Below are 23,204 nucleotides of genomic sequence, written 5' to 3' on the forward strand. Positions count from 1 at the left end.
GACAGGGACAGGCGGAAGTGATGCGTGTGACTATTTTGGTGATGGTGACGTCAGCTGGTCAGCTGTGATTGCTGTCAGCTGTGAGCGTGTTGAACACGTGATATGGTCCAGCGCGGCTCCCCCGGAGCAGAAGCAGTTCCTCCTCACGGTCACTGGTGATCGGCAGCGGGTCACTCGGACTTCAGATCAATCCTGTGGATTACCTGTGAAGGAGCGTCATCATGGCCTCTGCCACCTCCACCCCCTTCCCCTCCAGCGGCCGCTCCAGCCGCAACGCAGCCCGCCGCAGCGCAGCCGCCGGCCTGTCCGCTTCCAGCATCAGCCCGTCCCGCCTGTCCCGCATCCACGAGAAAGATGAGCTTCGACAACTCAACGACCGGCTCGCCAACTACATCCAGCGGGTGCAGGAGCTGGAAAGCGAGCGCTCCTCCATGCTGAGTCAGCTGGAGGAGAAGGACGAGTCGACAAGACGGGAGATGGGCAACGTGCGGCGGCTTTACGAGCAGGAGTTGGCTGATGTCAGAAGCTCGCTGGACGGCCTGGCCGGGGAGAGGGCCCGTCTGCAAATCGACTACGGGAACCTGCGCGAGGACAACAGGAAACTTCAGGCCAGGTAGAGAGGTTAGCGTCAGGAGCCGAGCGTGAGCGTGCTGGTGTCGGTGATGCTGTCGGTGATGCTGCAACTCGAGCAGCCTGTAGTCCAACCACCTTCTTCAGAGCGTTCTACCAGCAAGCTGTTAGAAGCACCTGCACAGGTGTATAACTCCTGGTGGATTCAGCACACTGAGCCTCGGGTGTCACACTTATATTCCTACTTATAATACACTACTCCCGGCCCCAGTGGCGTGGTTGGAGACGACAGACAAAACTCCTTAAAAGTCCGTGTCATTAAATATGTGCCCGTCTGAGTATTGATCCCCAGTAAACTAATGAATCAGTTCCTGGTGTACATCAGTAGCAGTTACGTTTCCTTAAACTGAGGTTGACTTCATATTGTTCAAATTGCCCTCTTAGGGCTGATGTGTGGCTTTATTCTCCTTTTAAGATTAAGGTACCTCAAGTTAAATGTGGTCAGAATGAATTCCTATCTCCTAACAATGCGCTAAATATATTTTATTATATAAGATTGGATTTCCTGAAAGAGTTGTGTTTAAGAGAAAACGAGTGAGGTTGTCTTCTATGGGGCTCACACTTCCCCTGATGTTCTCCGTCTCCAGGAACCAGAAGAAGGAGGGTGATCTGGCGAATGCTTTGGCCCAGTGGAGGAGACTTGAGGCGACGCTGAGCTCCAAGGATGCTGAATGCACAAAGATGCTCTCTGAGCACAAGAGACTCCAGGACGACTTTGCTGACCTGCAGGGCCAGCTGGAAAATGTATGAGCTAAAGCTACATTTACTCATATTCATGTCGTTTACTGGAGTGAGTGTACTGATATGTTGTCTAGTCGCCATGTTTGAGGTCCACGAAGCCTCTTTTTGTAGAATTTGGAGAATTAACATAACCCAATTGTGTTAGGTCAGTTAATTTGTTATGGACAATCCCTAACCCAGAGGCAGTAATAGTGTGATGGTGGAGACATGTTTGGCCTAGGTGAGCATATTGTTTTTAAAGTGAGAAGATGCATGGGAAGTGTGTTACCTGTTGTTAGAACAGAGTTTGTGACTGAGCTCAGGACTTGGGTTTGCTCATGTTTGAGCAGTATCAGTGTGAACAGGTTGGGGGTCATGTTAACCATCTCAGAGGATGAGTGGATAAGGTAGGGTGCAATTTCTGGTCAGTTGATTTGTGACTCGACCAGAAAAGTAACCTCATCACTGGCAACTCTAAAGCCAGATATTTAGCTCACTTATGTATCCCAATAAACAGATGAAAAATAACAATTAGTTTCGGCTTAAACAAATGAGATGATAAATTGCAGCTGTTTAGGATTATTTGTATCCACACTAGCACCACAGTCCATTCAGTCAGTCCCACTGTTTGTAACTGTTGGACAGATTGTAACTGAATCTTTACAAATTCATGGTCCCCAGGGGATGAATCTGACGTTGGATCTATAACTTTCCTCTGACACGATCATCAGATCAGAATGTTATTTTTGCCAATACTCTGGTTTATGATGGATTATTCTTGTTAATTGTGATGAATTCAGTTATCCTAAATTAAGATTAAATAACCCTATTGTCACTGCATCAGCACAATGACATCCTGTTTGAAGCCATCCTGTAGATGCCAATTAGAATAGAATAAAACATACCATACAGCGAAGGCCATTGTGTATACAGCATTAAGTGCTGCATTAATAATGCATATTTATTCATATGGCATTGTGCTGCTGTGTGGTAAATACTGTATTTATTTCTCTGACACATCATCAAAGCATTAACAGTCTTAAAGGATAGTGACATTTAGTGGTGGTCACAGATTGCAGCCAGTTGAATAGAATTTCCTTTTCAATGTGTAGGAGAAACTATTTGTTTTCTGTAGAGCCAGGGTTTGGGTTGTCTTTTGTGGGCTACTGTAGAAACATGGCACACACTGTGGAAGAGGACACACTCTCAATGCAGACATAAAGGGCTCAGTCTGGGATAACACAAATAAAACTATTCAGGTGAGTATACACTAGTGTCAAACTGGTTCCTTGTAAATTACAAAAGGTGTAAATTCATCTTTTCTTGTAGGGTGGGATTAAGGGGGTTTACATTCATCAGATCATTTTTCATTGCTGCTCCCTTCATCTCTATCAGACATTATCTTATGAATATATACTTAAAACATATTTTTCCATTATGTTACCATCTGTTTCTTATCAATGTTGTAAATACTGTTATTTTGTTCATATACAGCAAATATTGAAATTTGTCAAAAGCAGGGACTGGCATTTATCTGTGATTGAGACAGATGTAGCTGATGATGGTACAGATTCACTGTGATGCCGAATGTGTTGAGTATTGCCATATGAAGAGAATCTGTGTGACCAGGTGGAGGGTGACATGTCGGACACCAAGAACCAGCTGAACTCAGAGATCCTGAGAAGGGTGGAGCTGGAGAACCAGGTGCAGACACTCAAAGAGCAGCTAGAACTCCAGAGGAATGTCAGTGAGCAGGTAACCCAGACCCCCACCCGCCTGCATGCATGCACGCACAAGTGGTTAATTAGGTCACCTCAACACACGTCGAATTCCAACAGCTGATTGTCTTTCTCTGAAAGAAGTGTTTCATACAACTCACAGTGGTTTCTATTTTGAAGGAGACCTTGGAGATCCGAAGCCGGTACGAGAGCCGCTTGGTGGAGATGGACACGGGAAGACAGAGAGACTTTGAGAGTAAACTGTCTGAAACAATGCAGCATCTTCGCCAGGACTATGACGTTCAGCTTCAGCAGTATAAAGCAGACCTCGACAAGACCTTCAGTTCAAAGGTGCTAACACAGAACTTGAACTACAAGATGTATGTCCATATTTATAACACCAAGTTTCTGATATAATGAATTGACGTTAATTGTGCTTACATGGAGTTCTTCCTGTGCTCCAGTTAGAGAATGCCCAGCAGGCTGCACTGGAGAAAAACGATGTTATGTCAACCACCAAAGACGAACTAGTCAGCACAAAGCTCAGAATAGAGAGCCTCAGCATCCAACTCCAGCAGTACCAGAAAGATGTAAGTCCTTAACAACACAAGACAGCAGTGTGTGCACTTAAACTTAAGAGTTTAAAGTGCAGAAGTACTTTGTTATTCATCTATAATACAAGACTCTCCTTTACAGAACTGACCAGCTGATCTATTGTGCTATACATTCATATGTTTATACTGTGCTGTTGTATTGTCTAGTTTGAGTGTGGTTGTTGAAAGCCTGTAAGTGGGGTAACTGCTTGTTTACAATGCAGGTGTTCTTGTGTTTAGATCTCTGTATTGCATGTATTTTTTGTCTGGCTTTGTTGTTCCATGGTGTCTATTGTAGGCAATGATGTGGTAACGGTTCTTTGCTGATGCTAACATTGATCCTCATGTTCTTCATCCTACCTCTCGTTCAGAAAATGGAGCTGGAGATCCGCTCTCAGGAGCTGGAGAGGACTTTGGACAGGGAGAGGGAGGTCTGGCAGCAGAAACTGTGTGACAAGGAGCAGGAGCTGCTGGACATGAGGAGTCTGATGAACAGCAAGCTGGAAGAATACGAGAACCTGCTTGACGTCAAGCTCGCTCTGGACATGGAGATCAATGCTTACAGGAAGATGCTTGAGGTGGAGGAGCAGAGGTACAGCTGTGTACATCACACATTAACATAAACATTTTACTCTCTGCACTCAAAAATGAAAATATACCATGGTCCCTTGGCTTATGTTGTGTGGCTGCCATTTTAGCTCCAGGTTGCTGCAAACCAAATAAATGATTTCCATGTTTCTGTCAGATTGCAGCTGTCACCTAGCCCCTCCCAGCACTCGGCCATACCTCGAACCCATGAACACAGCAGCCGCAAACTCAGAGGGAAAAAACGAAAACACGAGGGAGCCTCTGGCAACTCGCCTGCCTACAAAATGTCCGGTCGATCAACAAACCATGGTCCTGTGAGCGTGGTAGACGTCGACATGGATGGAAAATATGTCAGATTGAAGAACAACAGTGAGACAGTAAGGCTGTAATGCAGCACATAGTAGCTTTTTCTTTATTTGTACTTATTACAATCAAGAATTGGCATGTGTTTTTTTTATTTTTGTATTTCATCGTGCCATAGGTGTCGGTACAACTCAGACTGTGGAAACAGTTTTATGACCTAATGTAGCTCTGGAGTAGAAAATAACTGCTGATGTCATCTGGGTTATCTCAGCTGTGCATGCACACTGCAAATGTATTGATTTCTAACAACTTAAACAAGAGCATTAACCCCACATGTGGCTGCATTATTGAAAATATAGGGTCCAGTGTTTTTTGGAGCTTGGCCCATACTGGAGACTATGCATCCATTCTCTAAACTGATGTTTTTGGGGGGAGATTTTCCTGCAATGATTATTCATCTGTTGTCACATTCTAAAGATCTTGTACATTGTTAATACTATTCATGATTTCAAAGGCTCTTTTGTTGTGGGATTGTTTTGTGATTTCATGGCAACTTTTCTTAAGAAAAATGGATGTCAAACACTGACATGAGAGCCAAAGCAGACTAAACCATTTTTACAAAGCCTTGACTATGACTTATAAGAAGATAAGTTGGTCCATTGTGTTTGATTTCTGAGGCACAGTGGAGAACTGACTCCAGATCACCTTCTCCATCAGTATGACTCTGTCATAATCTGTAATGTGGGTGTGACTGAAAATGCAGTTTAGTCTCACACACTTTGTTTAATGCTTGATGGATGAGTTATGGTGTTAAGTGGGCCAAGCGCACTGGATTTAAAGTTTGAAAATGCAGCATTTTATTCACTTTATGGGAATCTGTTGCTCAAGGGATGGAGCAGGTCACCCACTAACCAGGAGGTCAGTGCTACGATCTTTGGCAAGACACCGAGCCCCCAAACTGTTCCTTATGGCTGTGTCATCAGTGTGTGATAGAAAAAAAAACTGTGTACAGAAGCTGTGAATTGTAGTGTAAAGTGCTTAGAGTGGTCATTAAGACAATTATTGACCTATTTAAAGAAATCCATCTTTCTATTGTAGCCTTGTGAGATGTGTGACACACACACAGGACACTTCAATCAGGAGAGACTTGATTCATAATTTAAGGATGTTTATTTGACAAATGCACAGAAGCAAAGTGAATGTTTACAGTCTTTGGCATTTTAGACCCCTGTGAGATGTCATCAGGATTAGAAGGGGTGTAGCAGAGCATCGAACAGGAATACCCCCCGGGGTCTAGACACTGGTGGTGGTTCATCAGTCAATCGATTGTTTTAGATGGCCCATATTCGTGAGAATTGTCCTATTGGACTTCGCCTAATTGTGACATCCTCTGCCCTTAACCCTCAACAAGAGTAAGGAAAAACTACAAAACCTTTTTGACAGGAAAAACGTAGAAACCTCAGGAAGAGCCGCATGCGAGGGATCCCTCTTCCAGGACGGACAGAAGTGCAATGGATGCCACGAGTAATAGGTATATTGTCAGGCAGTCTTGTTGATTTTTTAGTCCGCGATCAGCTGCCACCATGATCGGGTGCCGCCGTAATCCATGATCCCTTGTCATGATCCACTGATACTATTGGGATCCATCATCAAGGTCCATGATCGCTGCCACCACAATGTGGGATTATGCATACGATCAATTGAGGTCGGGATCCGGAAGAGGTGATGATATTCTGCTGGAGACTGGAGGAGATTGGGGTGGAGGAGGGGTTATGCGCGTCACTGAAAGACGGCTGACTGCGGAAGAGAGGAGAAGGGATTTTTAAAGTTTGACAGGTGCTGAATGATTGGCTGAAAGAGACCGCGGCAGACCTGATTGGACATTTAGGAACACCCACGATCAGCTGATCAGTATGCAGGTTAAGCCCACAATCAGCTGATCAGCATGCAGTTTAAGTCTTCCTGACTGAACTTACGCTTAAGCTTCATTATTATATTTAGGGGTTTTGGGTACTAATACATTTGTCTGAAGCACATGACTTAAGTTAACAAAGTGCCTAAAAATAAACTAACTAGGAAACTAATCTCAGTGCTTGGCATCGAAACATGGAATTAGTACATCTTAGTACATGAACTTTGTCATTCAGTGCATCCAGTGATATGGTGCAGTATCTCTATACTTACTAGATTATATCAAGTGCCCACATGGTGGCATCAAACTGATGCAGCACTATACAATGAGAATAAACACAATTTTCAGCACTGTGGGAATAAAAGCTCAACAACATGAACAATAACTAAATATATCTCACAAAGGAACTTGCAATGTTTTCTGAAAGTCTCACAGCCGTCTTTCGAGTTGACTCTGCGCATGTGAAGAATCTGTCAACATCCAGCCACATAATCCCCATCGTCACTATCATTAGCATCTTTACATCCATAAAAATCACTTGGTTTTCATTATAGCTCGGTCAGAGCTGAAACCTGATGGTACACAACTGTTCCTGCTCTCTCTCTCCCACATTGCATTGTACTCTTCCATAGTAACCTTAGTGTTCATCTTTTGATACATTTGTACAGAAATACAATTTCGAACGTCCTGGTTTGCATTTCCATGTCCGGCTTTGCCACTCGCCATTTTCCCTGGTGCTCGTCTAACTGATACTCAAAAGACCACAGTGTCACTTAGTGGCTTTAGTATGAACAAAATATTTTCCACTCTGCTACACTAAGTTGCATACAATATTTTGCTTTCCAGGAGCAGCCGCTGGGGGGTTGGGTAGTTCGGAGGATTTATCCACACTCTGAAGACATTTCCTTCCACATCCCCTCCTCCTGTGTCCTGGCTGGTTGGCAGATACTCACAGTGGGTAGTTTGTAATTGTTGAGCTGTTCTTAGAATACCATAACTGAAACTTACACTGACCCACAATGGAGACAATACTCTCACAAGAGGAATTGTGTGTTTGTTGTACACCAACAGATCTGGGCAGCAGGAGCAGAAATGGAGGCTGACTCTGGGGACCTGGTTCTGCAGGGCCACAGGAGCTGGGGCCCCACTTCTGATGTGAGGGTCATCCTCCTGAACCCAAACCATGAGGTAACTGAGTCATACTACTGCCCTCACAATACACCTTTACACAGTGCTCCAATCACTGCAGTCATAATTGGTGTGTATATACGTAATAGGCAAAAGGATGAAGACTAGTGAACCTTGAGGTTGGACCATGCTACTGGGGGGGGTTAGCGGGGGGTCAGAAAGATTTATTTAAACTGAGTTCCCATCAAATACTAGATAATTTACCTAGACATGTATTCTGACCTAATAAAGAAAAAGATGATAATGCCAACTTACCATGGATGCTAGGACACAAAGTAAAACTCTGTCATGTGACAATACACTTGAGGGTTAAGCCAGACACGTAGGGGCTACTTGGTTGCTACCTGTGCGTGCGTGCGTGCGTGCGTGCGTGCGTGCGTGCGACACAAACGCCACACAGTAATCACACCATATGCAGTGCGGTTGGGAGAGGGGCACCCATATTACACCACCATATTAGTCAGGCAGGGGAACTATGGGGTTGAGGTCAAATCACACAAGCTTAAAGTTGCTTAGCAAACCCCTAGAAGTTGGCACCAACCTAAACATGACCCATCCACAGATTGCTTGAGTAAAATATTAATTCAAATATAAATCATGGCCAGGAGACTAACAAATCCACAAAGACTGAGCTTCTAAATGCTAACTGCATATGTCCGCTTTAAAGGGACAACCTGCAGTGTGAGGCAAAAAGGGTGGGGCTTCCAGGAAACTGGAAACATGGGATGGTGGCATTAATAGTCCCAAAGCCTACCAATCACACATTTGAACACATTTGGATGTATTTTCCTTAAAATGCCGGTGCCCATGGCCTTAATGTAAGTCAATGTTGTAGGTCCTCATCAAAGTGATCACAGCTTTTTTTTTTTTTTTTTTTTTTTTTAAGTGGAAATACTTGTCTGCTTATTCTGTGCTGACTCACCGAGAGTCCTGTGGTACTTTTTCAGGAGATGTCTGAGCGCAGGGTGTGGATGACGAGCAGAGGGGACGAGGAAAAGGAGCTAGAGTTTGAAGAATTTATCGCCGGCAGTGACATCCAGCATTTTCAGAGAAAGGTAACATACTGACTAAAACCAGCCCAGAAGAAAGTTCAGTGTTGAGTATAAAGAGCCTTCAGATACTTGGGGAAATGCTTTCGTTTGTGAAACTTGACCTCACTTTTTTTCCTGCCCACATTGAAGCCAAAGAAAAAGAAGTGTTGTTCTGTGTCTTGAATGCAGAGGAGACAGTAGGTGAGGGGGGCTGTTGCCTATCTACCCACCGAGGCCTTTCTCCGCTGCTTGTTGTCTTGGAGCTGCTGTGTTGTGCATGGCTTGTTTGATACATGTTAGATTTGCTGTGGTCTTTGTATTTTACTAAGCAGCATGCTAAACCCATTTGTTTGAACCCCAGGGGTCTTTATCAGTCAGTCTGCGTTACCTTATATGATGAAGTTGCTGCTTGGCTCATTTGCTGTATCTTCTCCTAACTGCATGTTCAGGCTTAACCAGACTGTCTATACTGTGTGAGAGCAGCATGTGTTTCTTGATGGTAACTTATTTCATGTGACTTCACATTTTTTTCCCCAGGATCTATCTAAAGAGACAAACTGCGCTGTCATGTGATTGTATCCACTTCCTGCTCTCCTTCACATCTGCCTGGAAAACTCTGGATTGGCTCAGGCCTCTACACTCCAGAACGCATGTCTGAGTGGTGTTAGTGTTGTTCAATGCAGAGCGTCACTGTGACAAACTACAGTATGACAATGACATGTTAGTTTGACTGTGAAGAGGCCTTAGAGTAACCGTATCAACCTCAATAATCCTTACTTGTTCCGTCTTTTAACCTCTCTAACTGCACAAGGTATGAGCTTTGCCTTGATTTGATTTTAAATTAATGTGTGTATTTGAAATAATAAATATTGTGTTTATAATAAGGGTTAGGATCATAAATGCAGAGAAAGCTCATGACAACGCACAGGAAGAAACGCTTGTGTGTATTGAGCTGCGGAACTATGATAAATATATTGTTTAGACACATGGAGCAAGATGGAATCATGTAGTGTGTAACAAGCCAAATTAAAAGCTGTAAGTTTCAGATTTCATGCACCAAATAAAAGCATTGAACAAAAAGGCCTTAAACTCTACGTGGTACAAATGTACTAAGTATATTATAGTTGTATGACACTTTAACTTATCTCTGCAATAATGATTAGCATGTTGCCTCAAAGTGTCAGAAATAAAAGTAATCATCGAGGTAAATATACAATCAAATATCTGTCTTTTTCAGCTCTGACATCTGTGGCACTTTTAAGTGTAGTCCAGTAACTTGTAGATTTGATACAACTGTATTACACAATCAAAATGTGGACGCAAGAACAGATTCTTTATTTTAAAAATTTAATAATTCTGGTAAATCGCTTTGAGTGGTCATCAAGACTAGAAGCGCTATATTAATAGACCATTTGGTAGAAAATGGTTTTATTGATCACTGTAAAACATTCAGTAACTATATTGCAAATGATCCTTTCTTGGATGATTTGTACTAATGTCAACCCAATCCATGGAAAAAAGTTGAGGCGTAATATACACAACATACGTTTAATTCAACGGGTCACACTAAAGTAATTTTGAATGTCCCATGAATTTTAAGTTTGTCATTGGTTATTGTATTTATTGAGAAATACACATTAGAGAAAAGTTGTGAGTTGCATGGAATGACCCATTTCTTACTATTGAGATTTTTCATCCAAAGTGCGATCATGCTGCTCATGGTATTGAACAATTACAGATGAAAAACATCCACATCAAACTCAGCATTGTTAGTATGACATAAACTATAATTGCTGTGATTGTTTCAGTTGTGATGTCTATTTGCTCTAGCACATTGGCTGTATATGCCAGGAAATCTAAAAGGTTTTTCGCACTTTGCTTTGACAAGATGACGTATTGGAATGTGAGATTTAAAACAGGCTGATGGGAAAAGTCACATGAGACATCACATTACTGGATGCAGTTCACTGCAAAAGTTACTGAAGGCAGTCTTGGCAACCCTTTAAGTGTTGGAAAAGCAGTTTATTAGCCAACGGTAAAATAACAGGTTTTCTTTATGCCCATGCTCACGACAAAAGATCTAATCCAAAGTGGTGCAGAGTTTCTTTTGCTCTCACCAACTGGAGTCCTTCTGTAATTCCCACAAGTAACTATTTAAGAGGGATTACATGACCCACTGTGCCAGAGTCAGTCAGTTCACCAGCATACACCTGAGTGATGATAGTCCCATCAGTCTTTAGTGAAGGTAACACATGTTAGCCTGCTAACATGCTTAACTTGGGGATTAGGCAGCAATCTCAGGGCAGATATAACTTGAACAAATAAAACCCAACCATCTGCAAAGACGGTGAATATTCAGGTGGATGGTGTACCTTAATTATAGCATTGCTGACTTTAATTCATCTCATACAAGTCAAAAACTGCATTTTATCAAGCACTTTATTAGGAACACTTGTATACCTGCTTAGTTGTGCTATAATGCAGTCACCCAGTCATGTGGCAGCAATTAAACAATATCAGAATGATATGTGACTGTCATGATTGTTGGTTTGAGTTTTTCTGTATCTGTTGATCTCCTGATATCAGAGTTTTTACTTAGAATGGAGACTAAATAAAACGGTCCAGTGAGCAGCAGGTCGTTGTTAATGAGAGGGATCAGAGGAGAAAGGTCAGACTGGTTGGAGCTGACAAAAAAGCTACTGCACATATCCACTCTTAACACCTGGGGTGAGCACAGAAGCATCTCAAAATGAACTGGCACTCTGAGAGCACATACCTCCCCTAAGGCCTTATCTCACCATTTTAAACAAAGTGCATGCCCCATCCCTTCACAACTTTTCATGAACAGTAGTTTTTGCAAAGTGTTGCTAAGAAACCGACAAACAGACGGCAAAGAATATATATCCTCCTTTGAGGCAACTACACATCCAACCTGGAGGTGGATGGTTCTACAGCAGCAGAGACCACATCAGGCTCCTCTCCTGTCAGCCAACAACAGAAGAGTGAGGCTGCAGTGTCACAGACTCACCAACACTGGACAGTTGAAGACTAAACAACGTAGCCTGGTCTGATGAGTCTGGATTTCTGCTGAGGCTGCAGATGGTAGAGTCACCACCTGGAGTCAACAGCTTGAATCCATAGAGACAACCTGCCCTGTGTCAACAGTCCAACCTGTTGGTGGTGTGATGTAATGAATGTTTTTTTGACACACTTTGGGTTTTAATACAAATCAATCATGATTTAAGTGTCACAGTTTATCTGAGTATTGTTTCCGAACATGCTCATCTCTTTGTAGGCACAGTTTACCATCTTCTAATGGACACTTCCAGCAGGTTAATGATCCATGTCACAAAGTAAAAGTCTCAAAGTTGTTTCCTGAACATGTCAGTTCAGTGACATCCACAGTCAGCAGATGTGAATCCAGTATAATCCTTGGGTTATGGTAGAAGAGCAGATTGGCAGCATGAATGTGAAGAGTAAAGACACAAATGATGAGTGACATGTCAACAAGGAGAAGGAGCTCAGAGGAATATTTCCAGCATCTAGTGGAATCAATGCAATGAAAAACTGAGTTTTGAAAGGAGTATTACTGTGATGTTCCTCAAAAAGTGCTTGGTGAGAGTATAAGAACAGAACAACAGATCTGTTGGTGATCTTGTGTTGATTCCATGTAGCGACATTTGTCCAGTCATATCACTGTTCTTCAGGAAACGATGATGTGTGAGAAATGAAGGAGCATCCCCACAGTTGTCACAGTGATGCAGTTGTTCCTGGGTCTGGGTTTCCACTGTGATGTTTGTAGGGAAAAGGTTGCAAAGTCTGGTTTAACCTCTTGGAGGAGTCCGAGTGGCTTCAAGCCTGCTGTTGAGTATGGGGATGTTACTCACCCCACCTTCAATTGAGGTGTGTTCAGTATTGTACAGTGTAGCTACACCATAGTCTCTTTGTTGGTGGTTTTGCCGAGGCTGTTTATGGACAGGGTCTGTTGGTTGTGTGTAATGTGGCCGGACAAGGGAATCTGTAGGTGCACTCTCTGGTCAGTCTTCTTCCATGTCTTGAACAGATGCATGTGGTAGCGCACAGATACCTGAGAAACAAATAACCATCATGAATCAGTACAGTTCCCTTCCATATGATGGGCCTTTGGACATCCATACATTCACAATACATTTGGCTGCCTGGGGATTATAAATATTAAAATATAAACATTGATATTAAATAATAACTTTAATTGATTTTCAAGTAACCATGAGGCACCAAGATAGCAAATTCACTGATTCAGTGTCATGAAAAATGGTAACTTTCAATTTAGACTCTGCTTAATAATTAGGATAAAAACTATAATCAAAATCACTATATCAGGTTAACAAAGGTTAAAGGATTTATAGTTCTTGGCAGTGTAGAGCAAAATTCACAGTTGTGCAACATTGATAAACAGACAGCATGTGTGTTCAAGCAAAACTTTTACCATAAGAATTATAAAGTAAAAACACAAAAGCTAAATAAAAATGTTCTCACTATATGCAGGTGTGTGTGTGTGTGTGTTTAAATGGATGTGTGAGATAGTGTGTGTGTGGGTCAAAATGGCAGCTGTGACTACAACAACAAAAGGCCATTATGGGATGGTTAGACTATTTGGCTGAGCTCATGTGTGTGTGTTGAGTTTGGACAAGATGTGTGTGTGAGGTGGGGGCGCCCGGTTAAAGAGAGTGGTTATTCCTCCTCTCCTTCCTGGAGAAGTCAGAAGAGAGAGAGAGCAGAGGTTGAGCTGCCTTTTTATGTGACATGGTGACATCCCAGCCAGGGAGCCAGACTGACCAGTGGTGGCTGCAAGATGGGATAGACCACTCAGGTATGAAAACCTGGTGGACTATGGGAGACTGAGTTCTGGATGCTCTCCTTTTGTCTTTAGGACAAAGGAGACATGTAGCCAAAGCTTTATGTACACATGTAGGGCCGTCTATTGTTTATCAATAGCAGGTCCCAACACATATTTACCAAATCAAATGATGAATAGTGTGAAAGGGGCTGCTCATTGTTATGGAATCCACAGAGAGTGATCACCAATTATACTGTGAACAAGCACCGTAGACCCTGAACTTACCATGGTCCAGAAGACATATATGGTAAACAGAGCCAGGGTGAGGACCAGCAGCCCCAAGGCCTCCATGCCATTAGTGTAATATAGGTCCATGGCTCCCTGAACACACAGCCATCCTGACAGGCTGGCCAGTGGCGTGATGAACAGGAAACATACTGCATCACCACACAATGTCCTCCTCTGCTGCTGCATAGATGGAGCACACAACCACTGCAGCGAAGGAGAAGGGTTTATGTTGGTTAACAGTACATCACAAGAGACAAGTTAAACCCACGACCTCGGTGGTGGGCAGTTTGGGGGTCCTCTCTAACATGTACTGTACACAGTCGTGTGTAAATAGAATACCTTTGATGGAAAATACAGCGTTTGACCAAAAGGTGGTGCTAAATACTTGTATCTTGTGAACGGTTGCATGCAGGAAGAGGTAGGATTATGGGTAATGTTTCAGTGCTAGTAAAAGGGTTGAAGCCAAACGTATTAGAACCCTAAAGTATCTTTGAAGAAATGCTCAAACTTCTCTACTAAAATGGTATCATAATGTCATTATACTAATGCACAAAGGGTCAATAAACAATAGGATCACAGTTTATATATTTATTCAAGCACTCTGATATTTGACATATTATATTAATACCCAAAATAATAATATAACTAGTAAAAGGCATCTATGCAAAGTCTTAAATTATAATTACTAAATTACTAATGACATGGTGCAGCTGCTGAAGCCGGGCTATAAAGTGTTGGGTTGACTACAAAATCTGAAAATAATTGATTTGTTCATTATAGTATGATTGGGTTGAAAGTACCGTTTGGCAGAACATTTATTGATTCAATCTTATTATTGATATTCAACTGAAGAACATGTAATTCAATACTGAGTAGAGTACTGGGGTAAAGTAAATGTACTTGGGTAATTTCTACATTCGCCAGTAAAATCCACTGCCACTGGGCAGTTAGGAATGATATTGAATCTCAATCCTCTCACAGTAAAATATGTATATATTAATTTATTTATATTGTGTGTCATCTCCAAATTTAAATTAGAAATCATTCTTGAAATTAGACCATGTTGTATTTAACTTAAGATTTTATTTAAAACGAATGCACTGTGCAAAGGTACATATTTTCCTAAATGAAAGTGATTAGCCCGAATCACATACTAGGTTTTAAGGACAAGAGGTTACTTAAGTTGAATTATATTGAATCAGTTCTGAAAACATATTTCAACTGTAGAATACAAACGGCCCAGTGTTGCTTGAATAAAATTATTGAGAATTGTATCTGAGTGTTTTTAATGATAGCTATGGGTAATGCCAAATTATCATCCAGCTCTAGCACTCAATCAACTTTACATTAGCAGGTAACACTAGTTACCCTTGTTACTGTGCATGTTTAAGCATGTGTCCAGCACTGCCTGACAGCAGATTTATGCTGGTCACTGATGTGGCTTAACCCGGCAGAGCTTAATAAGCAGATTACTAGCTCTGACCACACATGCAACAGGAAAAGCAGGAAGGAGGTCTGTTCTCTGCAGAGCAGTGAGGGTAGGAAACACCATCTAATCTGGCTCTCAGGCTAAGTGGCTTTAGCAGCACAAGAGGTCCAGCTAACAGCAGCAGGTCCTCCAACGTGAAGGCAGCTACTCCCCCAAGAAGCTCCTCCTACTGACCATGACCTCTGCTGTCTTGTTGAGAAAAAACAGCTGACTTATAACATTGGTTTATTACATTTGTAATAATAGAGCTTGGTTTCACTTTGAAGAAACTATTTAAAAATGTGCTACTTCACTGTCCTTTTTAGCTTTTGCAGAATTTGGTAAAAATATTAATATTAGTCTGTGCCCTGAATCGAAAGCTGGCAACCGAAATTAACCTTTGAATGTGTATAAAATCATGTTTAGATGTTATTTCTCGATCTCCATACATGTTCAGCAACCCTTAGACTCACTCCAGTAACAAATTATACTTTTCAATTGTACAGATATTTATTTTTTATTTGTGTAGAGGTAGAAAAATGTGGGGAAAAAAGTGAAACCCTTGAAGGAATTAATGCTGAGGAGCAGTGTGCTGATTAGTTACCATGTACAACTACCACTGACAATGCTGTGTGTTGCACTGGGCCTACCTCAGTGAGAGGTTTCGGCAGGTGCTCGAGTGCAAACTGGTGGTGGCAGAGTTCACAGTGGCTGCTGTTGGATGTGGTGAGCCATTGCTCCAGGCAGGCCCGGTGCACCATGGCCAGGCTACCAGAGCACTCGCAGGGGGACAGCAGCTCCCCTGAAGTCCTGTCTTCATGGCAGATCCTGCAGAACAGCTCCTCAGCACACACACTGGTACACAAGAGAAAACAGGTCAGAGGATGGCAGTCTACACCTGTATGTGGGTTTCTGAGGATTTCTGTTGTAAACATTGACCTTACTTTTGTGGTGTTAGTAGTTCAACAGTGTGAGAAAGCTTCTTAGACACTGTCATGTCATTGACTGTTATCACTCTTATGCAGATGACATGCAGCTATATTTTCCATTTCAAATTAACAAACCCACCAGCATTGATAACTTGTTGGCCTGCCTCTGGATGTTCAAACATTTTCTAAAATTCAATGATGGCAAGTCTGAGTTCATAATCATGTCATACAAACCTTACCAACCAAAACTTCTGTCTTTGACCAAAACCCCCAAGAAATCCACAATAAAACCTTTAATGCAGTTATGTTTTGAATCACAAGTGAAAAATATTGTCTGCTTATGCTTCTTTCAACTCAAAAACTATCAGATCATCCCTGGCTCCAACTGATTTAAAAAAGGATCTTATCTTGATTATCCTTATGCACTTTATACTGACTTTATCAGTCAGAGCTCCCTTCTCTAACTCCAACTAGTACAGAAAGCTGCCGCTCGGATTGTTAACAGGCACCAAGTGATATGAACACATAACTCCCATATATAAAAACATACAGCAATAAACAGTCTTCATCCAAACTACACTGGGATCATATTAACACCCTGTGTGTCAGGAGTTCCATTCAGATCTGTGAATGGACCCTGCTGACCATTCAGCAGGGTCCATGCTGACCTGGCCTTTACTTTATACAGCACAACAGTGCTGTATAAAGTAAAGTATAAAGTATAAATTTAATTTATATATCATACATTTATTAACCAGAAAGAATTTTGCAAGTCCACTATATCGTGATCTCCCTTGTAAAAGAGATTTTTAAACAGTGGGGTTATTCTAATTGATTTCAATTGCAGTGTCAATGTTTTGTGGCTGAAAACTCTCAGAAACACTAGATGGACCCTGCAGCCCAGTCCATTCTTTTTTTAATCCACTCACACACATACACACACACACCAAACACACACACACACACACACACACACACACACACACACATTCACACACACACACACACACACACACACACACACACACACACACACACACACACACACACACACACACACACACACACACCTAATATAATAAAAATCTACCACTTTCTGTATTTACCTTAAGTACCGCATAACTATCAGATTAGTTTACAGGTGCTTTTTTCTGCAGGTTTGAATTTAACGATTTTAAACTACGATTACAGGAAGTTCAGTCAGACAACTCACGTTTACAAATGTTTATTGCAACAGAAGAACATGTTAGTGTTTGGTGTCCAGACTCCGACTTCATCACTCCCCCAGATATGATTACATAGATATGATGGGAGTGATGAGCAAATACTTGTAACCCCCGTTGGAGCCTACAGGTGGAGGCTGGGGTGGTGGAGGGGCTGAAGCAACTGGCAGCAATACTGATGCAGCAGCAGGGCAAGCAAAGGAGTGATGGGACATCTCTCAGCTTAAATAGACCACCAAATAGGGTGGGTGTGTATTATAGATGATTGTGGAGAGTGAGGTAAGTCACATGATGTATGTCACATGATTGAAACAACGCAGCTCGATTTGGCTGCCTGCACTAGCTCGCAAGCATCACTCCATTAACCATAACTGAAGTTTTAAAATCTGGAATATATACAAGCTCTGATCCTCTCTTATCCATCGCTTAGGTTTGCCATAAAGTTGGACTTGAATTCCAGTTCCAGTTTTGTCTTTTGACACTTTAAGATGGAATACGAATACGTGAATATGGGTTATACAAATACAATTTGATTGATTGATTGATTGAATACTTTCCCAGTAGTATTTTGTGTAGAGATGCAGTAAATCCTCTCATTAAACAGTTCTACAGAGGTGATAGAGTTACCTGTCAGTGAGTGCTGCACACACCTCACTGGGTGTCTCTGTGTGATAGCACGTTACTTCTGGATCACAGTTGTGGTCTTCCTCCTTCAGCCTATGTTCAGGCAGTAACTTGACCTCCCCCACTGGGCTCAACACCCATAGGCCAACGGGTTCCTCTGCTGTCATGTCTGGTCTACAGGGGGCCATCCACTCATGTGAGGAGCATCACATCTGTAAGCATACACAGAGAGAGAGAGGGAGGGAGGGAGAGAGGGAGGGAGGGAGGGAGGGAGAGAGGGAGGGAGGGAGGGAGGGAGAGGTACAACCATGTTACAATTCAATATTTTTCAGTTGTTTTCTTTTATCATCGTCATTTGTTATGGCTGGTTATTATCAAGTCAACATATTTCATTTAAAGAAATGTAAAAGTGTTAATATTGTATGGTGCTATTATAAACATGTTTTCAGTTATGTTCAGCTGAGATACACAGAAAATGCTATTGCACCATACTAATACTGGGTAGTTCCCCTCTTTGCTCTCAAACAGCCTCACTTCATCGTAACATGGATCAACATCCATAGGATATTGGACATATCTGACATTCTGCTCCATGTTGACATGACTGTATCAAATTCATGCTCCAAATCTCCTGTTCTACCACATCCCAAAGGTTCTACTGGGTTCACATCTGGTGACTGTTGAAGTCACTGAAGTTCACTGAACTCACTGTCATGAAGTGAGACTGAAACCAGTTTGAGACTTTGACCTTGTGACATGGAGCCTTAACCTGCTGGATGTGTCCATTAGAAGATGGTAGACTGTGCCTTTAAAGGGATGAACATGGTCAGTAACAAAAGCTGTGACATTTAAATCAGGATCATAGAAAAATCCTGATGATTGGTGTCAAAGTCGAGAAATCACTCCCTACATCATCACACCACCACCAACAGGTTGGACTGTTGACACAGGGCAGGTTGTCTCTATGGATTCATGCTGTTGACTCCAGATTGTGACTCTACCATCTGCAGCCTCAGCAGAAATCCAGACTCATCAGACCAGGCTGACCAGTCCGATCTTTTTCCTCTGACCTCTCTCACCAACACAGAACTGATCACTGGATGGAGTAAAAACCTAGATCTGTTTTAGAACAAAATCACTTTTTATAAAAATGACTTTTTACATGGACACCAATATTATTAACCAGATTAAGCTAAGAATCTGAATAAAACCCTGCCATGTAAACAGCAGTTTCTGATTATTTTAACAAGAATAAGATCAGAATCAGAATAAGCAATAATCAAATATATACATTCATACATACATCTTAATCATAATATAATGACCTGTTGGAGTTTTCACAGCATTTTACAACATAGTGCAATTACAAACTGCTTGACAAAGCATGCCCTCAGTGTAAACAAGATGGGAAAATAAAAAAGAGTTGTAGCTTTTGCATAATTAGAAAGAAAACTGGTATACGGTATCATCGTACAAATTTCAGGTTGGGGTTTTTAAACTGACAGAATAATGTTAGACGTAATGGCATAGTGGACATAATGATGTTAGTCATAATCAGACTATGCTTAACTAACATGTAAACATTATGAATGGATTATGAATGGAATATATTCTATTAGCACCTCATGTAATCACAATAATGTCTTATTCTGAATGAGACCAATAGTCAGAATATTGATGTAAACGTAATCAACCATGTCACAGTCAAATTCACTGAGATCAAACTTTTATTCATTCCACTGATTGATATGACCAGTACCCTTGACCAACAGGATTATACAGTGCTGCCACATGATTGGCTGATTGTATAATAGTAATAACTGTGTTGACATTATATCCTGACTTTGGACACCCTGTATGTTACAATTATGTTGGTTATGTTCATTATAAGACTATATTTCTGTTTTAATTCACTCTATGCCAAGTACAACATAAACAGTTTGTTGTCTGAAAACGTCAAAAGAAAAAAACATGTTAATAAAACATCCCCCTGCTTCTAATGATAACAGGACACATCAATGAGAATTAATCTACAACAACACATATACTGCAGAAACCAGCTCCATCTCAACTGGCCACCTTTAGAGTCTTTTAACCCGTGTCGTCCTTGACCTTGTTTGTAATTAACCGCAGCTACAATGTCAGACTGCAGTATCAGATCCAAGCCTCGGCCCACAGGATGCTGAGCAGCTCTAATGAGATGTGTCACGTTCAGGGGCGGCTGGCTACTGTCCATCGTTTGGAGAGGTGTAGTGGAGCTGCTAGCTCCTTTATCTGACAGCTTGTATCAGCACTAAACTATGTGCTGTCATGATGCTGCAAATGCACACAAATGAGAATTTGTGCACAAAGTGATTGAGATTATTATAGATCCTACAGTAAATGCAGTAAGTAGCAAAATAAGGCAACATTGAAATGTGTCATCATGCAGGACAGCAACCGGTGCTCTGCATGCATCAACTGAAGAACATCGTAGTTGATAGATTATGACAGGCAAGTGTAGAACCACGTCTTACAAGTGGGAATAACATAAACATTAAAAAAACATGGCCCTGCACAATGCTACACAAGGCCTTTATACAAAGTGGATCAGCAACAATACTGACTTTTCTGTTAAATTATTTCTTGTGTGGTGTCACATTGAAAAAACACTCCTTGAGGAGCAAAATGCCCACCTCCTAAAACTGCAATGAAAACACTACATGTATAAATATGTACATGTATTTTATTTCAGTCCTGATCATAAATATCAAATATTCTTTCATTATCACAGACTTATATTTCAAAGATTTGTATGCATTATTAATGTATGTTCTGTGTCAGATTAAAGTATTTCATGCAAAATGCATGTGAGGGAATAAGCTTTTACAGTGTATTATAGATATTTCATTTTAATTTAGGTTTTCAATAATAAAAAAAAAGTAAAAATTGTAAAAGCCAAAAATGTCCCTAGGTGGCATGAGGTTAACAAAGATGAATTATGGATGCTTCACTCACTTATAGTCATTGTTAGCATCATAAAAGTGCATAGGCCAGAAATCTTTAGTTTTTCAACTGATATTTCAGAGTCAACAATTTACATTAAGATAATAATGAAGGTATGATACTGTGTTTAAACTAAATTTACAAAATGGGTGAAACCTGACTTCTTATTCTGGTCTGTTAAATTAAAATCTGTGATGTGGTTAAAAAGATCATTCATTAATAACATAATGAGGATTTGCTAATACCATAAAGTTATGAAAGGATTCAAATTCATCACATAATCACATATTAAGCTATTATAGCATTAAACCATGATCTACATAGTGGTCTAGATCTTGAGTCTAAGATCGATGCTCCCACGTACGTATGGGAAACCGCGGTCTTTTCCTTATTACAGTTCTTAAGTTCTTACAGACGAAACAACATCACATCACTCATGTGATTCTTTATCACCATTTTTAGGGCTGTAACACACTATAGGATAGTCAGCTCTGACAGAATACTGAGCATAAATCAGCAACAGCCAATTAGAGCGAGCTGACTGGGAAACGTCAGGAAGAGCACCGCCGAAATAACAAACACAACGGTCTATAACACCAAACCATCTAACCTATGTCCAAAAGAAACGAAAAAACTAAATACAGTGTTCTTACCTGCCTACTAAACAAAACAACAGGAGAAAAAGAGTCACCAATAACAAAGAGGCTTCTCTTCCCTACAATTATCAGGACTGCCTAGAATATATCATCCAAAAGATAATGAACACAGAACACTCTTAACAAAATATCGATCACACAACAAGATAGATCAGACGGGTTTCAACAAACGAAGGCACGGTCGTGCTGGGAGCCAGAAAAAAGACGAAGGCCAAGACCTGCATCGGCAGGTGACTTTTTAAAGTCAGCTCCATCAGCCTATCCTCCAATCACCAGCTGGAGCTAAAAACTCATACACACGAAAAACACAGATCAGGGGAACAGCACCACCCCCTGGCAGGGAGGGAGAACAACAACACAAAAACACATAAACACACACATACATACACACACACATACACACAATATGACTTAGAGTCATATCAGCGTCATAAAATCCAAGATCTGTGGAGCCCTTTAGTGTATCAAGTCCTTAAAGCACCTAAAGACGGTGGCTCAGTATTACACCATTAGATGACCATACCAAGGCCAGGCAGGTCCATCGTACCCTGTTTAAGGTTGTGGTTGGGGCTGACCTTCCTGGTTTTGCCTCTACTAGTAACCCACATTCTGTGGACATGCCGCTCTTGTCATGAGTTGTCATTTGTTGGTGACCTGATGCTCCTGAGGCCCGAAAGTCCTCAGATGACGCCTACTTTGATGACAGCCAGACCATCTGCAGTGACACAAACTACTCCTGGGGTACTGCTTTCGCAATCCGACTTGGTCCCCACTGTGCCAGGTCCAATGAGGGTCCCCACTACTGTGCCGACCGGGCAACCATCTGCCCCTTTGACAGTTCCACCCACCAGTCACCCTGACAACAACGAAGTGGAAGTACGACGGACGACTTGGTCTACTGCTGGCCAGCATTCCAATGTTCACCATCTGCCAACTTTCCTGAACCTGTGTCTAATGCAGTTTCTGCTCTTTTTAAGCCCTGGAGCTAGCTTTGGTTGTTTCAGTCTTGACTGATCCATTGTCGGGGCGTCAGCGCTTTGCGCTGTTGATCAGTCGGCTTTATCAGCCAATCACAAGTACAGGAACATTATATATAGATGTAGTTGTCTTCTGAGCTCTCCCTTGATGCTGATGGCACATCCCGTTTCCAGTCCATTTGACTTCCGGCATTGACGCAGGTATAAGAGAGGCTGAAATGTTTGTACCGCATTGTTCTCCTCTCTGGGTCTTTCATTGGCACTGTTGGTACGTTCACGGCAGGCCCCCCTCCTCCTCCCTTCCCTCTGAGCTAATTGACGCTACTGAGTAATCGGTATGTAGCCCGCTGTGGTACCAGTTTTACTGTGGTTCCACTATTGTATTTACAGTATATTACTAAAGTGTTAGCACAGCAGCAGTCTTCCCACCACCCATTACGTGTACATGACTGTCAGAGGACAAACTAACCAGAAGCTCATTAGTTACAACTGAGAGCAGCATGAGTCTAATTCAATTGTGTAGTCCACCATCTAAAGTAATATTACAAATAG

General features: G+C 41.6%; 3 protein-coding genes across 6 annotated transcripts in view; 1 reads left to right on the top strand and 2 right to left on the bottom strand.

Annotated features, from left to right (window-relative positions):
* Positions 1 to 27: 27 nt before the first annotated feature.
* lmnl3 (lamin L3) lies at positions 28 to 13,228 on the top strand. 3 transcript variants are annotated; one of them, XM_034581540.1, is made up of 12 exons: positions 38 to 613; positions 1,218 to 1,374; positions 2,980 to 3,105; positions 3,249 to 3,419; positions 3,533 to 3,658; positions 4,033 to 4,253; positions 4,407 to 4,626; positions 7,311 to 7,418; positions 7,536 to 7,652; positions 8,600 to 8,707; positions 8,834 to 8,884; positions 9,221 to 9,765. In XM_034581540.1, the coding sequence occupies exons 1-11, from the start codon at positions 222 to 224 to the stop codon at positions 8,864 to 8,866; spliced, it is 1,779 nt and encodes a 592-aa protein (XP_034437431.1). In that variant the 5' UTR covers positions 38 to 221; the 3' UTR covers positions 8,867 to 8,884; positions 9,221 to 9,765. The 3 variants fall into 3 exon arrangements, 2 of the variants coding, with proteins under 2 accessions (XP_034437430.1, XP_034437431.1); XR_004613465.1 differs by lacking the exon at positions 8,834 to 8,884 and adding an exon at positions 13,211 to 13,228 and having other exon boundaries at positions 40 to 613; positions 9,221 to 9,696; XM_034581539.1 differs by lacking the exon at positions 8,834 to 8,884 and having other exon boundaries at positions 28 to 613.
* Positions 12,519 to 18,287, bottom strand: zgc:158785 (uncharacterized protein LOC791214 homolog). Its single transcript, XM_034581578.1, has 4 exons — positions 18,038 to 18,287; positions 15,909 to 16,113; positions 13,788 to 13,994; positions 12,519 to 12,770 (listed from the first exon to the last, which is right to left on the bottom strand). The coding sequence occupies exons 1-4, from the start codon at positions 18,220 to 18,222 to the stop codon at positions 12,612 to 12,614; spliced, it is 756 nt and encodes a 251-aa protein (XP_034437469.1). The 5' UTR covers positions 18,223 to 18,287; the 3' UTR covers positions 12,519 to 12,611.
* Positions 15,990 to 23,204, bottom strand: part of sh3gl3a (SH3-domain GRB2-like 3a) — a 62,273-nt gene continuing 55,058 nt past the window's right edge. For both annotated transcript variants that reach the window (XR_004613469.1, XR_004613467.1), the window contains one exon: positions 15,990 to 16,113. The gene's annotated coding sequence lies outside the window, so the exon portion shown is untranslated. The remainder of the gene's footprint in view (positions 16,114 to 23,204) is intronic.

Source organism: Hippoglossus hippoglossus, chromosome 3 (assembly GCF_009819705.1).
Source record: "Hippoglossus hippoglossus isolate fHipHip1 chromosome 3, fHipHip1.pri, whole genome shotgun sequence".
In the NCBI taxonomy this organism is placed as follows: Eukaryota; Metazoa; Chordata; class Actinopteri; order Pleuronectiformes; family Pleuronectidae; genus Hippoglossus; species Hippoglossus hippoglossus.